At 37.7% G+C, this 18,391-nt stretch overlaps 1 protein-coding gene across 2 annotated transcripts in view; it reads right to left on the minus strand.

The window, feature by feature from the left end:
* Positions 1–552: 552 nt before the first annotated feature.
* The window catches only part of TMEM117 (transmembrane protein 117), a 550,223-nt gene continuing 532,384 nt past the window's right edge, over positions 553–18,391 (minus strand). For both annotated transcript variants that reach the window (XM_004052995.5, XM_055358814.2), the window contains 2 exons: positions 13,606–13,735; positions 553–2,285 (listed from right to left, as the gene is read on the minus strand). In XM_004052995.5, the coding sequence (XP_004053043.2) occupies positions 1,639–2,285; positions 13,606–13,735 (777 nt within the window). In that variant the 3' untranslated portion in view covers positions 553–1,638. The remainder of the gene's footprint in view (positions 2,286–13,605; positions 13,736–18,391) is intronic.

Consider the following 18,391-nt stretch of genomic DNA (forward strand, 5'->3'; position numbering starts at 1 on the left):
CAAAATTTAGTAATAGCTAGTGTTGCCACCTATCAGACATAACATGGTAAGTTCCTTTAGATAGTATGGGCAATGGGTTACTATAGTGAGCTTGATCTCTGCATTTGTGTGTGTGTCAGATATGTTTATGATTCTAAGTAGCACCATGCATGGCTATTAAAGGTAAAAGTAACAGCAGGGGCATGGTTCCAAATGCTTAGTAAAGATGTTTATTAAAGCTGGCTCTCAAGTGACAGATAAATGCATAGTTCTATTATGCATGCTAAATTCAGTATGCTGCAAGCTTAAAAGTAGATCAAAACAAGAGAGATTTAAAAAATCATAAAGAAAAAATGCAGCTATGTCAGTGTGTGACAGGAAAACAATTTTTCCTTAAAAGTGATCTCCCTCACCCCCTCAAGAAACGTAACCACAATTTATGGAACAAAATTGGAAGCAAGTTGGCAGTGTGCCTTTTCTTAACTTGCCTGGCATCAAGCTTTAAAAACCCCATGTAAATGGACTTTTCTTAAGCCAAGATACAATTAAACAAAAACTACATCACATAATCACTGCTGTATAATTCTTATTTATTAATGTGCAATATTTAGTTCTTAAAAAACAAAAACAAAAAACACACACGCAAAACAAGACATTAAACAAATTCTTTCATGCACGGCTTCTCTACCTGACAAGGTTCTGCTGCATGATTTTTTGAGGAGTTCCCTTGCTCAGGGTTGGCATATGTTTTTCAATTTTCACTATCCAGAGCCATATTTGCAGAAAGATATACAAATATTGTAAATGGTGGGATGTGCTGCTCTCATATGATGAAAACTTCAGTTCCTTGGTTGTCTGGGGCTTTGTGTAAATGCCAATAAATTTGAGAGTTCGCCCAACTGTGTCTCTTAACCTTTGTTCCCAAAGGTGAAGGGCAGGATTTTTAATCAAGTAGCAATTTATCTTTAATTAGGAAAACATAATTAGGTATTATCACCTAATTTCAATTACTGGTGGGAGAAAGTCACATTTCACGAGTAGTGACCCATGTTGGGTTATAGATCTCCTATTACTGAATTTTGCATCTGTATTTATATTTGGCAGACAGCCAATAAAAATTAAAAGGTGATCACCATGTTTCTCTGCAGTCCAGTTGTCAAAGTCACCAACTCTGCTGCTGAATAAGAAACCAAGAGATACTTCCTGAGTCACATTTAGCTATTTCTGTTTTCTGCTCAGACATCAAGTGTAGATCAAAATAGTTGTATACAAAACGCCCATGTGAAATAGGTTAGGTAACTGTTCCACACTTCATTTCTGGTACAGTTAAAAACAGTTTAATGTCTCAAGGCACCACTATGGTTGAACATCAGATACACGGGTCATCAGCTAATCTTCTACTATGCTGTAAAGTCAGTAATAGCTTGTGCAATTGTGAAAAGCAATCTCTAGAGGACTGTTGAGTATACAGTAGGCACGTGTATTATAATACAAATAGAAAACAATGAATCCTAGAAAAAGCATGTTGAGCACCGTTGTGGCATTGTTCATATTTTTACCTAACACTACGTAAACCTTACATATACAAAAGGAAAGACTAAATTTTTAAAGTTACACTCAAGGTTGCTTTTTGTGCTATCTCCAAGTCTATCTCCGAGTCTAGTTCGTAGGTGTACTTTTAGAAGTCATTGGGTCTTGATCAGCTTCTGTTGCACTAGTAGATTCGTTCAACTGTGAGCTCAAGTTTTCCGAGGTTAGGTGGGAAGACTTGTAGACGATCTCATTGAAGTCAGACCTGATGCAAACCAAAGAAGGGTCATTCAAGGGGTCTTCTACTGAAGCCTGGGTGTTTTCTCGAGTGATTCCCATGTCTTTGCTATGTTCTGATGGAGATTTTCTTTTCATGCGAGTGTAAGTTTTGTCTTGATTCTCCATGCGTGGCTCATTTTTCAAAAATCGTCCAAAGAACCAAATAAAGAATCCAAACCACACAAAGGCTATCAGGCTTGGAACAAAGGCCAGACACTTGACATCAAGACTGGCTCCTATGAACCTGCTGTGTAAGAACATGTCTCCCTCAACATATGTTTTATTAGTCCGAGGGTTAGTGTGATTGGACCTCCATTCCCAGGATAGCTTGGTTCTGTTCAAATCTTTTAAACTTTCTGAGTCTTTCACTGTATATATCTTCTGCCCCGGGCCGATATATTGCCCATATTCATGAGGTTTATAAAATATTTGGTTCTTCCACATATTAAGATCCAAAATCAAGACGAGGAAGATAATTCCATAGTTAAACCATTTGCCTGCATTAAAAAAGAAATACTGCATTAATCAAAGGGCCATAAAATTGCAATAAGGTTTTCTACAATAAAATGAGGATAATGGTATAATAACATCAATTGTTAATGTTTCAGACTGGTTAACAATTAATTTTTTGAGAGTGCTGTGCTGCCATTAAGTGAATTGGCAAAGGGAATTTACTAAATGGATTCTGGGCATATGAAAACACAACTGTAGGTCCCTGAGCCAGTAATTTATGGCATTTATACTAACAAGATTAAGTCTCCTTGTTTTATAGGCACCACAGCTATTCTCAAATTTGGTTCCATGTAGGTTATCCTCTAGAACATTTCAATTAATGTGAAAAAACAAAGTCTAATGAAATTCTTAGAAAAGTTCAATGTATGATTGAACATCTCTTACAGTTTTATAATTATGTCTGGCAAGAAATAAATCATTTTGCAATGCAAGCACAGCAGTATATCAAATTAATTCATATTGCTGTTTGTAGGTGACCTGTTGATTAAACCATTAGTTGATGTGATTCAGATCAATAATCCTTGAGCACTCATTTCAAGACTTTAAAAATAATTACATCAAATTCTCATTGAACAAAATGCATTTATCAGACATAAATGTAACCATACCTTATGAACTGCTTGAAAAGATATATTTGAAGAGATTGCAACTATTATTTCTTTTTTTAATATTTAAAATCTTATATAAATACAATATTTAATGATCTGTTATCAAATGATATTTTTACATTTGCAAATGGAAAGAATGTGGAAAAACTTTTCAGGTATACTAGAAAACTTTTCAGGTATACTAGAGTCCATTATAATTTTTATTATGATTTCTACAAATGGACAAAAGGTGAGAAAACTTTCGAGTGATACTAGATTCTATTATAATTTTTTATTATAAATTATTGCAAGTATCATGTATATTATAATAATACAGTAATACCTGCCTCATAGGTTTGCTGTAGCAAGTTAGGGGATGTATGTACCAGGTTCCAGAAGCTTTAGTTATAATAATTTTATGTATTATGCCAAAACTTTTTTCTTTTGTATTTGAAGTAACATTATTTAACGTTATTGTTACTGCTTCATATGATTATGTATTTGGCAATATACAGTCTAATAAAATATCTAGCTACATAAAAATATAAAAGACATAACTGTGAGGAGTTTAGGAAAATATTTTATCATCATAATTACATATTTTATTAAAGCTCCTATTATATGTAAGGCTAAATACTTTTAATCCTGGCTCCAAAATTACTAGCTGTGTGATCTTGAGCCAGTTGTTAAACACTCCAAAGCCCAGTTTCTTTACATGCAGAAAATAATAGTATTTATTAAAGTTGTCAGAATTTCATGCGATTACTAGATGCTAAGGACAGTGCCTGGTACATAATAGGGGCCCAGTAATTGCTATAATTATCATCACGAAAGCCTTGCCTAAACCATGATAATTTTTTTATTTGCATGAGAAGGTGCAACTTGCTCCTCTATGAAGAGAGCTTACCTAAACTATATGAAGGGAAATAGTAACTGCTTGTCCTGATATTGTTCAGCTATATAGAGTTTATAATATTTGAAATGAAAACTCTTGCCTGAATGATTTTTTTGGGCATACCCAACTGGAAAGTAATTTTGAACATTGGGAATGTTGTCTCAGATATGATAAAATATCTATAGCGTCTGGTGCTGTTAAGTTCAAACCACTCATGAGATCTTCAAAACTAAACCAGGTTCATATTAAAGATCAACCATAACAGACTCCGTGTAGAACACACTGGTAGATGCTGAAGACATATGTCTCTGCCTTTCAGAAAGGATTTCATCATCTTGTTAGGGGAACAGGACAGAGATCAACAGATAAATAGTGAGAGGCTACATCTGGAGGTGCCAAATGAGTGATACAAACCATAAATGCTGTAAATATTGAGGAAATGGAAAAAAAAACTGAAGGATACTTTCTGCAGGAAAGATTTTGAGGACGGAACAATTCATGTGGTCCTTGAAGAACAAGCAGGACAGAAAACAGTTTGGAAAATTTTGTGTTTTTATTTTCGTTTATGCTTTCAGTATGTTGTAGATAGAACAGCATATATAAAAAGATGAGATAACATGGAAGAAAGAGGCTGAGGGGAGAGAAAAGGAAAAGAATGGAGATTATTGTAGAAAAAGGCAGGAAAGGGATGAGAAACAGGAGAAATGAAAAAGTTCAGAGATTCTTATCCAGTATTAAGGAGACACTAATCTGTAGATTCCATGACAGAAAGCAAGTTGAAGGAGGGGCTTTGGGTTCTCCTCTGTTGTCGGAGCTTTATATTTATTCTCTTGCTGTAAATTGTACATGTTACAAAGCCAGACCAGATGGTGGGGGAAGAGGTCCTTGTGCTTGTATGACTAATCACCATCTCCTTATAAAATTTTTATTTTCCTTTTGAGACAGTGTCTCACTCTGTTGAAAGGCTGGAGCACAGTGGTGCAATTATAGCTCACTGCAGCTTTGAACTCCTAGACAAAACAATCCTCCTGCCTCAGCCTCCCAAGTAGCTAGAACTACAAGCTCAAGTCACCATACCTGGCTCCCACTACTTTCTTGACTCCCAAAGGTTTCTTTCTCCCAAAGAACTTTTCCAGCACTATTCAATTATTTTTCTACCAAGTGAATAGTGCTGGGTCAGTTTGACCACTAAACTTGCACACCCAAGGATCACTTTTTATTATTTCTCATGTGTCCTGATGTCTGAACATTTAGATGGGGTGGAGAAGGAGCAAATTAAAACTGTATGGCCTAACATCAGTTAACGGATATCATCACCTACTCCAACACATCTTTACTGGTTTGTAAAAGGGAGCACCATGGCAACAAAGCTGCAGGCTGGAAATCAGCAGATGGGCATCTCATCCCAACACTGAACTTAAAGCATATGACCTTGGGTAACCTGTTTAACCTCTCTAGACCACGGTTATTCTATTTTCAAACTGAGAAAACTGAACTAGATGTCTTCCAGTTCCATAATTCTTCCCTTCTACCCCAAATCTGTCTACTTATTGGTCGTGTATAGAATCCAATTTTTTATTCTGTGAAATGGAGAATAATACCAGTGTAACTACCTCAAAGGATTATTTGTGAGGATAAAATGAGATGTTGTGTTGGAACATTCTCTGAAATATATTGTTTGCCAAAAATGTAGGGTGGTATTGTTTCTCCAATTTATTTCTCTACTTCTTCAATCCAGACAATATAGGATCTTGGTGATGGAATAGAGGGAGAGAAGGACACATAAGGATTGTAACAAAGATATATCCTAAAAGTGATCACATTATCTAATTTTTTTGTTGGAATAAAACAGTATGCATTACTAAATACCAACAATAATAGGAAGATGACATGGGACCAGTTATCCAAGAGGACTCAGTGTGTGGCTCTATGTAAATATGCTTTGTAAATCAGCATATTTAACATGTTAAAAATCCTTAGCAATTAGTAGTTTGTCTACTGCTTGCAGTAGTATTGGCCCTGAGGAAAGACCTTTTATATCTATGAATTTTGAGGCTAAAAAACAGGGGATCGTGTCCCTACCTCTCCCCCACAGAAGAGAGGCCATGTGGGGGTGGGGAAGTGCAGAGGAGAAGGGATGCAGTGAGCCAGGCTGCCTATTCATATCACATTTCCCTTCTTCTCCCCCCTGTGGATGCAGCAGTGTCCTTCTCTCACTCAGCTGAAACTTGAAGCTGCTAAAATGGTAGAAAAAATGGCCCTTTTTATTATTTTCGTTTGTTTGTTTCTGTCCATCTGACATGACCTCTAGTTCATTTATCTGTTTACAGAAGAAGGATGTTCATCTTTCTCTGTCATTCATCTTTCCATTTTTCCCACACACTGTGTCGTTACCTTGGTAATGCTTTCTCCTCCTTAAAAAATTCCTTTTGCCCTATCGGATGTGGCAAAGCAGAAGGTGAAGTCAGGCAGGGCAACCCAACCCCTGTGTTCTTGTCTATAAAGTGAGGGAGTTGAGCTAGATAATCCTTAAGATTTCTTCCCAGCCCTAAAAGTTTCTTTGATGAGTCTGTGAAATAAACATTGCCTAAATCTTAGTGTTTTATGCTGGACCAGGAAATCTCAACATTAGAGCAAAGAAGATGGAATATACAATTTTAGAAGGAGAAAGGTTTTCTGAAAAAAAATTGTATCTTCTGAGAAGCAGTGTTTACCATAAAAAATAAATTTGAGTCCCTGAAGTGACCGAGATAGAAAGGATTTAAGACAAAAAAGAACAGAATAGAAAGTGCTTCTATAGCCATTTTCCCAAGTGTGTTGTTGTGAATATACAATCGACAGTAACCAGAGGGTTGGTATTTCAGCAATAATCATATGAGAGCTTTTGCATTTTCCCCTGTTGTTTCAACTACATAGCATAATGTAAATCAGCAAGGAGGTAGGGTAAGAATCCATACATTCTTTCTATTAATCTCCTTGTTGAAATACTTCACTATCTCCTCTAATGAGAAATCACTGCGTGGTGTTGGTGGGATTACCTCTTTTTTGGTTTTTAGGCTTTTAATGAATCTTACTGGTTGTCAGAGATGATATTATAATGAAAATCTTATCTTTTTACTTTGTGGGAGTTTACAGAATCTGAGGATAGATCATTTTAAAAGGATTCTTCATTAAATATCACCCTCACTTAAAAAGCAAATGACAACAATTTGAGGGAAAGTGTTATTTTTTTCAACTAAGGAAAAAGACTATAAGGTACTGATAATTCCACCATATAATGAACTTTTCATGACTGAAATATGCAAATATAATATTTTTAATCTTTTACTCTTCAGAGGTGCCAGTTAGCATTGTGGTTGAGCTGTGCTGTGGGCCCCTCTCTACCACATGGGTGCGATTACCTGGCCAGACTTTGACATCTAGTGCAGGTGTATGGATGTGCAGTTACGCTCCCCAAAGTCATTCAGCAACCATCATGGGACAGCACAAAACCATGGCCTTGAAGAAGATGAATTTTGGATAAGTAAAAGAAATATGCAATTTGCTGTATCAGTCTTCTTGGCCATCCATCCTAATCTCCCCTCATTCCAGATGTGAGCAGTAAAAACAGGGCTCACAAGTTAGCATCTCTTCATGTCTCTCCCTAGGCAATTTAGGGATATCTAGAAACCACATTAAGTGCTTGGGTCATGAGGAGGCCATTTCATAAACTGAAAATATTTACTTATTAATTTATGAAGTAGTCATAATTATTTGAGTTATCAAAGTACCTTCTTAAGACTTAAAAACAAACTGATACAACTTCTCAAAGTGCCTCTCTTGTCATTGTTACTTCCTAAGTGGGAGACTATTTCTTAGGAAGCAATCCAATGTGATGAGTACAGGTAGGAACATGTGATCATAAGCATAGAAAGAAGAAGACAAGTGGTTATACTGAATTAGATGACCATTAAACTATGACTTTCTTGAGATTGGGAACTGTGTCGTGTTCATTTCTGTGTTCTCCAGATACCAACTAGTTTTTGACACATATTAACTCAGAAAAATATCTGTTAACCAACTTGTAAACTCTGAGACAATGTGCCCAGAAAAATACGAAAAGAGAAGTTTTAGCATTTCAAATAAAATGCATGTATCATAATTATCTGATGAATTCCACGATATAGCTAAAATTGGACATAATCTGAAAAACTGTGAAAAGCAAAATGTTCATGTTTCAAGGATTATGAATAATTATATATTTCGAGTCCTTCCTCTGGCTCTGAAGACAATTCCTAAAGGGCATGTAAGTTTTATTACAAAGGTGCTCATGTATGTACAAATGAAGACAGGATACCTCAGGGTGGGCAGGGCAGAAACTCAGGGCCAGCAAGAACTGACAGGCCATGGGCAAAATGATGGCCCTGAAGAAGATGAGTTTTGGACAAATAAAAGGAATTGCTGCTTTATATAGAAGTAAACATAGTTAACTCTTAAGAGCTGAAAATGAAAATTGCTTGAGGAAAGGTTTGGAAAAATTCACAACTGAGAGAGGAGCAAGAGGTCTTTGTGTACTTTGGATAAATTCATGATCTTTGGGGACTTTCTTTGTATACAGGATGCAACACATTTCCTTATAACAAGTCCCTTGCTAATTTTGCCAGACAGAACATTCTGCTGGAGGAACCACTGGCCGTCCCCTCCCCAGCCTTCTCATGGCCTGATTCATACAGGAGAGCTCTTTAAAAAAAAACAGTCTCTGGGAACTAATTTGCTAGAAATCATGCACCTATGAAAATAAAATCCTTCATTTTTACTCATTATTTTCCACATTCTCACCATTTTAAAACACCTGTACCCTCACACAACACAGGAAACTGAAATAGAACAGACACTACACAGGCTTGTTTACTTCTACATGTTTCATTTTTGCCAAAAGGGTTCCCGTGGGCATCATCGTGCCAACAGTGTGAATTCTTTTCTCAAGGCTGCACAGGCCTTCCTTCTGGCCTTTTGCCCAACCCCCTCCTAATTTACTCAGATGATGGCCACCAATGGGACACTTCCTTTGTCTGGCTGCGATGACAGATGGCAGAGCTTCCACCGGGATTGGCATTAATAGGACTCAGAGGAGCTTCCGAGACTGAATTGAGAGGCCATTCCTCTCTCACCTCCAGAGATTTAGTACATCGCATTTTCAATCCATCTATGCACTTACCTTACAGGTAAAGGGGAAGAGGGCAGAGAAGATCATTATACAGTTGCTTTTAGGGTTTACTTTTAGGAGGAGAACAATGAACTTGGGCTAAAAGTACCCGTGTGACTTAATCACTAACCATTTATTCCCTTTGTTACTGAAGTCCATATTCTAAGAAAAAATATATTTTAAAACACTCTTGGATAGAAATGATTTATTTTTATAAGCTGTAGCCCAGCTTATAAAATGAAAGCTCATACATACTGCAGCAAGCCATCTGTCAAGGGGGATCCAGATGAGCTAAACAGATGCAACAATTCAAGTTATTTCTGACATGCATAAATAAAACTAGCTTGGAATCAGGATTAAAAAAATACTCAAATCCTATATGCTTTTAAAATGTCAATGGGAACTCATCAGTGTCATAACCCTCTACATACAGAGTGTTTCATTGGGAGAGAGAATTTTGCATTCTTAGCTTTCTCCTTTTCAAGGACTCAGGACAGCAGATAACAGTAGAAAACTCAGAATAGTGGGTAAGTGGCAAGAGGGCACCCTCTCAAGCTACCCAACATTTCTGAATTAAATAGGAAAGACAATCTCTGGCCAGATGAAAGGAAAAGCTTTAAGTAAAAAACAGTGAAAGCTTACTGAATGCTTACTACATGGCAGGCAGCGACATAAGTGCCTTACATATATTAATTTAATTCTCACAACAACCCTATGGGATAAGTATTATTACTGTGCCCATTAAATAGACGAGAAACTGAGTCTCTGAAGGGCTAAGGAACTCGATGAGGACCACACCACCAGTAAGTAGCAAAGCTAGAGCCCATGTATCCAACCTCTTTGCTCCATTGCTGCAGTGTATGCTGGATGTCTTTTCTAAATCATAGGGACATGGTAGATTGGGGCCAAGTGGAGTCAACTTTTGACTCAGGAGACCCTTCACGGTCCTTGTCCAGGCTCTTCTAGTGCAGAACAAACAAAGCAGATAAAGCAAAAGAGGGAGCCATCTGGGGTTCTACAGGTTCCCTTCCCATCCCTGGCTCCAGCTTCCTCTGTGGTCACTCAGACCAGCACCTTTCCCCAGTCATAGTCTCCTCTGCTGGCCCCAGCTCTAAAATTTCAGCTCCTAGGAGGATTCTACCATGTGCCTTTCTCCCTGGTCATCCCGCTGCTATTGAATTTGCATTCTACCCCTTGGCTTTTGATTTTAACAGTTGCATATGAAAACAAATTAAAGCTGAGATAAGAGGAATTCTAACTATAGAAAATGTCTCTCAGCAGCAGCATGTCTCAAAGAGCAGTCCTCTGCCAGCCAGCAGACGTATCACTTGCCATGCTTGACAGAAGGGTGGATTCCAAGTCTGCTGCATACCTCAGGCATCAGATTCTGGAGGTGTGGCTAATGCAGCTGTCTTTTAAATAAGTTCTCCAGGTGATTCCAATACACATTAACGTTTGTCATCCCCTGATGGATCTAGAGGGTTTTATGCTTAATAACCCCAGTGGTGACACTATATTTAGTTATCAAGGAAAGCACTGAAGTCTCCATAAAAAAAGTACCAGGGCTCGGAGGAGCTGATCAGCAAGCTAGAATTTGTAGTTCACATGGAAATTTGTAGTCTGCTAACTATTGAGAATATTGAAATGCAGCATGTAGCACAGTATTTTGGAAATTTTACCTAGTTTTCCACAGAAACAATTGTCTTACAAATGTAGTCAGGTAAAGTAAAAAGCCCTTCACAGAAGACTAGATGCTACTCTGGGGTGGCCTCAGCAATCTCTTCAGCCAATTAACAAAACAGAGAGAGTAAAAGAAACAGAACAAAAGTAAGAGAGAAAAGTTCAGACTGCTTCAACCTCCAAACCTGTGCCATTTTCCCAGGTATTTTTATCATGGCTATGTGGATGCATGTGAACAAACTGGGTTTATCACAAATTGGATTTAATTTGTTTATGGTGGAACCCTTCACTCCAAAGTCCTCACCTACCCTATTTTGGCTTATTTTTTGAGACAGGATCTGGCTCTGTTGCCCAGGCTGGAGTGCAGTGGTGCCATCATGGCTCACTGCAGCCTTGACCTCCTGGGCTCAAGAAATCCTCCCACCTCAGCCTCCCAAGTGGCTAGGACCACAGGTGTGTGCCATCATGCCAAACTAACTTCCTTCCTTCCTTTCTTCCTTCCTTCCCTCCCTCCTTCCTTTCTTCCCTCCCTCCTTTCTTCCTTTCTTTCTATTTTTTTTTAGAGATGAGTTTCCCTATGTTGCCCAGGGTGTCTCAAACCCCTGGGTTCAAGTGATCCTCCTGCCTTGGCCTCCCAAAGTGCCAGGACTATAGGTGTGAGCCACCATGTTCAGCCCCTTATTTTATTAATATTTTGAATTTAAGCTCCAGAATCCTCAAAGGCCTTTTCGGCAAGTCCAGACACCCAATTGTTTGCATGGCGCATTTCAGGGAGATGCTCTGATCTCATCTGTCATCTCTCAATCAGAAAGGAGACATCCCCAATTATCAACATCACTTGGGGGAGCTTTCCCAAAGTTCGATTCTCTGGCCCTCACCCAGACCTACTGGATCAAAACATTAGTAATGAAACCCAACAATCTGTGTATTTATAAAGTTCCCTGATGACTTGGCCATCAGCATCATATGGCAAACACTGCACCAAAGCCTTAATTACAATACATTACCACCTTCGGGCAAACCAGATTAATATGTAGTCTCTGCTATAAAAGTTGAACTAGTCTTTCATCCTTTTAGGTTTTCAGAAAATAATTATTGGTGGGAAAAGGGTTTTAGTTCAAATGGAAGTCATGTATCTGCTTCTATCTAAATGCACAGTAGGCTTTACCTCAAAGTTAATAACACTGAAGCTTTAGGGACTCTGCATGCATAGCCCCCTTCCGAGGCACTGAATATAATTTTGAGATGTAATTTATATTCATCTTCTTAAACAGAGTATTCCACATTGTGTAAACTCTGGACACCACAAATCTGAAATCTGTACCATCTATAAATGACAATGTAAATGATAAAGTTATACAAAATAATCCTAAATTAAATATTTTTAGCAGCTCATTTTTTTTCTTACCAATAGGCTCTCCATTTTTTTTTTTCCTTCTTTAACCTGAAGTTCTGTACTTAAGCAGGATATTTTTGACAAGGCATTCTGATAGTCAGAGACAATATTAGTGTAATGATGGCCTGGGACAAGAGCTGGTAGCAAGAACAGATGGTCTACGCAAAAGTCCCCCCAAAGGGATATGATGATGCCATGTGTGTGATAGCTGTTTTAGAAGTCCAAGAGGGTAGCATGCTGCAGAGATTAAGTGGGGACTCTGAAACCAGACTATGTGACCTGAACTCAAATTGATTGATTTACCCAGTGAATTTAATAGATGAGCCTCATTCATTTTGAATAGGAAAAGAAACCTGCTGCATCTTCCCTATTCATGAGCTCATTCTCCAATTTAGGAAGGTCGCCTCATGCTTAAAGCAAAAAACAGCCTCCTAGCTGGGAAGCAAAGGTTTTTTGCAGTACTCAGATGTTAATGTTTTCTGGGCTCAGACTATTTTTATTTGGCAGCACAGACGGTAGTGTAAGCACAGATTTCTTCAGCAGATTTTATTATAGCAGGTGTGGGATCCTAGGCCATTGTCCTTAAAACAGACACACACTCATTACCTGCATTTGAACAGCTTTGGAACTAATGCCATCCTTTATCTGTGATCATTCAGCTGTCTGCTTCTCGTCATAAAGAAAGAGAGATATAAAACGTAGCTCCGGGAAGCCCTTTTTAGATGAGAATGACTGATATGTCATGAAAGGATATTACAATATATCATATTTTAGCCATTTCAAAAGCAGAAAATATCTGAAAATAAAATAATCTGAAGATCCACAAGAGAATCACTCAAGACGAACCTGAGCTTTGCCACAGAAGTAGGTTTTCAGAAAATCAAATGAGAAGTGGCCTAACTCCCTAAAGGCATATGTTCTGATTGGGGCTCTAGGATACCATTGTTTTAATTTAAGCAACAAATGAAGAACAAGAGCATAAAGAATATAACATTGAAAATAGATACTGAGTTCTATGTGGTGAAAAATAAACCCATCCAATGAACAAGATCAAGGTAGAGTGGCATATGGAGTATGGCAGAAATGACTCCCCACACCAAAGATTTGTCTTCCCTCTTTGATAATCCTATACTAGAATACCAGATCTGACACCAGAAGTGGCTGCTCAGCTAAGGACTACATTTCCTTGCTCTCCCTGAATCTAAGTAGGGCTATGTACCAGTTATCATCAATGGAACTTGAGGAAAGGTGACATATTTCTTTTCCAAGCCCAAGAGATTAAGGAACAGACAAGCCTTCTTAATCACTTTCCCCATTCTCTGTATTTCCATCTGCCTGCTGGATGCTAACACTGAAATTGTCAAAGCCACCAGTAACTTAGGTCCCAGAATGATAGTACAGAGCCCCTTGTTGATCTGAAAACCACCTTGCACTGTTAAGTGAATGAGAAATAACATTGTATTTATGCCTCTCAAATATTATAGCTTGCTTTTTACAGCAACTAGCATTACTCTAACTAATGTACGAAGATAATCAAATTGTGTTCAAAGATATAACACACCTGTTATGTGAATACGATATTCCTCCTTGAAGATTTTCTGGAAGAAAGGAATCTTGAACTGCATGTGAGGGGTGTGCAAACCAGGGAGATTTACATCAACATCTCCCATGAAATGTGGGAATTCCCAGTCCTGTCAGAGAAAATCAAATAAAAACATTTGTGATTCGTTTCATTCCTAAGCAGCAAAACACCAAAAATTGACTTTTTATAAGCACTTATTTTAAAATCATTTAAATGCAGCCAGCTGTTGGATATATCAGTTTCATTCTGTGATGGTTATTTTATGTACATTAGGTAGCAGTATGCATTCAAAATCAAAATTAAGTCATAACTTATATCTTCAGATTTTCTTTTTAATGTGGTAATAAGAAACCAATACAGAATTGATTTGCATCTACACATGTTTATCTCTTTCATTCTGGAGAACTGCACTTAAATGTTTTTAGGAAGGAAGTGATCCGTATTTAATAAATATGGGGTAAATTTGTTATATTTTGTTTCATGACTTTTAAAAAGTATGAACCTTATAGCATGTTTTCTGTAAGAAGACAAAGTAAAGAGGATCTGATTCACTTAACCAAGTTCTTTGATTTGTATCAAGTGACTTTTATTACTCATGTCTGCTGGCAACCATCCGGAATGTAAAAATGACAGGCTCCTGTCCTGCTCTCTTGCAATTCAGCATCAGTTTGAGCCAAATAATGGAAGACCTGACATGGTAGCATGAGAGATCAACAGTGAATTAATTCCCAAATTGTCATTAGTTATTTCCTGGTTGTCAAGGCAAAACTGGGTGGGCCAACCCTCCTTCTCTGAAGGAAGGGAAACAGATGCAAATGAGCAAATTTTTAGGTGTCTCATCTCCTCTTGGTTTTCAGATAGAGGCATCAAAGTAAAGTTCAAAACTAGCATGTGAAGAAAGAATACACAAAAGTTGAAGAAACATTTGAGATAGATCCATAGACATTAGTATACACATTTTCACTTGTAACACCTAAATAATCACCAAATAATCAGTCCTATATTTAGTTAATATTCTTTAAATAATTTGAATATGAAAAAGTCAGAAACAAAATATTAATTTGAGATTTTGATCTATTACATCAATATAAAGAAATTAAGTCTATTTGAGATTTTTATATATGCAGCTGAGAGGGATGTGCTAGTAATATAGTGCCTAAACTTTTTAGAGGTTTCCATGTCCATTCCACTGTCCTCTCTGTTGGGAGTTCTGGTTAAGAGGGAATGGGCCTTGAAGAAGATAATATGTGAGTGGCAGTAACGAGGAAAGCCTGCAATGTCTACCAGTTTCCGGATCTATGGATCATTTCAAGCTGCTAAAAAGAAATAAATATACAAGAAGTAAAACAGAACGATGCAACATTATCCCTTTCTATCAGGGTACATGTAAATGTCTTGTTGGTCTCACCTCCACTTGTCTTTCAGACATCAGCAGCAAATAGACATGTAATTTGGGAAGTTCATAAAACCCAACGCACTAGAGCTGAATTAATTTGGCACATTTTGATCTAAAATATTATGACTTAAGATGCATTAAAGGAGGTAGAAGATGCATCGGTGATAACACATGTGAACTATTGCTGAGGTTAATGTGCATTTGCCTTTTATTTTCCACTAATGCCACCTTTGTTCTTTCTATGTTGCTTGGAAGATGTTTGCAATAATAATAATAATAATAATAATAATAGACATTGAATTTAGTATTTTGCTAAAATATAACTCATGAAAAATTATGCTTGACAAAGAAAATGACTGATAACCAGAATATCTTTCACTTTCCCTGGATAAATGACACGAAGCATTATCAATAGAGCACTTCTCTTTTTATTTCTGGGTTTAAGGAGGAGAAGATTTCTTGGTAGTAATTGGGCAAGTGTATTCAGAACCAGCTTCTTTTTAGAAAGACATTTTTGAATGCTCCCATTTAGCTTTTCCTTCAATGAAACTAAAGTTTTCTATTGGGTATGAAATTGGTTTTAGTTTGAAAGCAATCTCTAGAGATTTCTTGTAGACTATGATCAAAATCTCATACACACACATACACACACACACACACACACAAATAGTTCCTTGATTATTTCCCACCTGTACTTTCACAGAGAGAGATAAGTTACAGAAATGGAGGGTAAAGGAAAGAGGGGGAAGAACAAGTCTTAGTTTTTATCTGGAAGATTACTTTACTTTTTTGTCTTTTTTTAAAGAAAGGGCTCAGAGAAGGTAGTTTGGGCCTGGGGGTGTGAAGTGTGACAGAAGCAGCTGGTGCCATGTAAGAATTTTTTAAAAGAAGATAAATAAAATAGATGATGACTCATTCATAAAGTCTTTCATAGCCATCCTTTCTATTTTACTTTTTATAATCAAGATTTTGTTTTTCCAAACCTCTTTTACTTAATCTCTTAAAGCCTTGCCTCCATTCTCTCTCTCTACTACTCTGATTTTTACATTTCAATTCCTACTCTAGATACCTCTTCAGACTCATCATTCTTGAGTGAGTGTAAACTCTGGCCTAATTTGACTTGGAGCAGAAAAGTAATAATGATAATTGCTAATGTTTTGCAGAACATGTGGTGCTCATTTAATAGAAAATGGACATCCTGGCCAGGCGTGTTGGCTCACCCCTGTAATCTCAACACTTTGGGAGACAGAGGCGGGCAGATTACCTGAGATCAGTTTGAGACCAGCCTAGCTAACATGGTGAAACCCCATCTCTACCAAAAATACAAAAATTAGCCAGGTGTGGAGGCATGTGCCTAAAATCCCAGCTACTCTGGAGGCTGAGGCAGGAGAATTGCTTGAACCCGGGAGACGGAGGTTGTAGTGAGCCAAGATCGCACCACTGTACTCCAGCCTGGGTGACAGAGCAAGACTCCATCTCAAAAAAAAAAAAAAGGAAATGGACATCCTAGGCTGGTGAAACCTCAGGTATTTAAAGGAGGTAGAAAGCAGAGAGAGTGGGGACGGTATTCTGAATCTATCTAGGTTCCAGTCTCTTCATCTATAAATTGGTGTTAAATATGTCAGCCTCACAAGCTCCCTGGGAGGATGAGATAACATTAGCACATTACTGGAGACAGAGGTGAAAGACAGGTGAATGTCCAACAAAAATGGTTTATTTCCTGGCATAATTTCAAGGTCAAGTTTATCCTGACAGTGAAGCAAAGGAAGTGGATAGGTATGTTTCCAGGAGGGTCACATATTGGCTGTTTCAAGGTCCAGGAGAAAAAGGAAGAAAGTCGTGTTCTCCTTTCTGCCCTTATCCATTGCAGAGCACTGGCCCCCTGGGGCCTTTGCCCAGGACTTGGGCCAGAGCACAGTCCTCCCAGAGGGCGCCTGGAACAGGGCTGTTGAGAAGGGCACCTCCCTCAGAGACATGTAAGCATTAGCTTCATGAAGACAGAAGAACAGGAGCTTACTGGTTTCTTGTGCAATGTGGGTCACACTGTGTGTGAAAGACTTTAACAGTGTGAGGGAGACACTGCTGCTATGCAGGTGGGAGGGACAGCCAGCAACATGTGTAACTGATGGCAGAGGAAATCTGTGGACATTTGGGTTATAAATTATGGAGCACCTGCAACGTTCTATTATAATCCTAGGCTGTATATTCCTGTATATACTTACATACAAAACCATCCTACTTGCTATTATTAGTCCATTTTTTATTGAAGTATAAATGACAAATAAAAATTACATATATTTAAGATCACAATGTGATGTCTTGATATATGCATACATTATAAAATGATAACCACAATCAAGCTAATTAACACGTCCACCTGCAGATGTGAACATCTGCCTCAGGAAAGTTGTCACTTGTCCAAAGTGACATAGGTGCCATGCAGCAGAGCTGAGGTTTTATCTGGCTCCAAAGAATACATACTTTCTGCTAGGTCATGCTGCCTTTAACTATGGAAAGTGACATCATTTCCTGCTTTTATTTCAGAACTGGAATGATTTTTACCTGCTCTATGTTTTCTAATTGAGAATCACTGAAGGCAGTCATCACCAAAAGCCAGTTCCATGAGAGGCTTTAAACTATTTTCTTTCTTTCTTTCTTTCTTTCTTTCTTTTTTTCATCACAGGGATGTCATTTGATTCATACTATCCGGATGTAAACAAGAAGACCAACTTTAACATTTTCTTCAAGAAACAACTGCCCCAGGGATAGTTGGCTTCTAATCAGACTCTGATGAGTGGAGAGATTTGACTAATGGGTGATTCATAGCAAACACTGAGATTCTCCTGGCATCATAACTATGGATGTATAGCCAGTTTTATATACAGATTGTATAGAAGTGTTATGAGAGTCATGGCTTTCTTTCCTTCTACATAAATGTAAAATATATATTTTGAACACAAGATAAAAATGTTGAATTAAGGGAATGACGAGGCAAGAGGTGTTCAGCTACAAAGCCCATGGTAGAGAGGCTAATCCTGGGATTGTATATTATGAAATATTCATTTATTTTGTTCTTTAAGAAGTGTTATCAGTGTTTAGTAATTCAAAGCTTTCTTATCGTTCTCTGCTATTAAATCTTACAATAACTGCAGAGGTCTATCAGATTTGTGGTTCAGTGATGTGAGAATTATTTAGGCACAAGGTATTACGCTACTCCAATTCTCATCAGTTCAAGGTAATGTACACAGTGTGAACAGACTTCCAACTTTGCATCTTGCTTCATATATGACGAACAGTTAATTTTTATTCATATGGGTGTATTTCCCATATAAAAATAAAAGGACAGTGTCATGACATATATCTAATCTT

Source organism: Gorilla gorilla, chromosome 10 (assembly GCF_029281585.2).
Source record: "Gorilla gorilla gorilla isolate KB3781 chromosome 10, NHGRI_mGorGor1-v2.1_pri, whole genome shotgun sequence".
Lineage (NCBI taxonomy): Eukaryota > Metazoa > Chordata > Mammalia > Primates > Hominidae > Gorilla > Gorilla gorilla.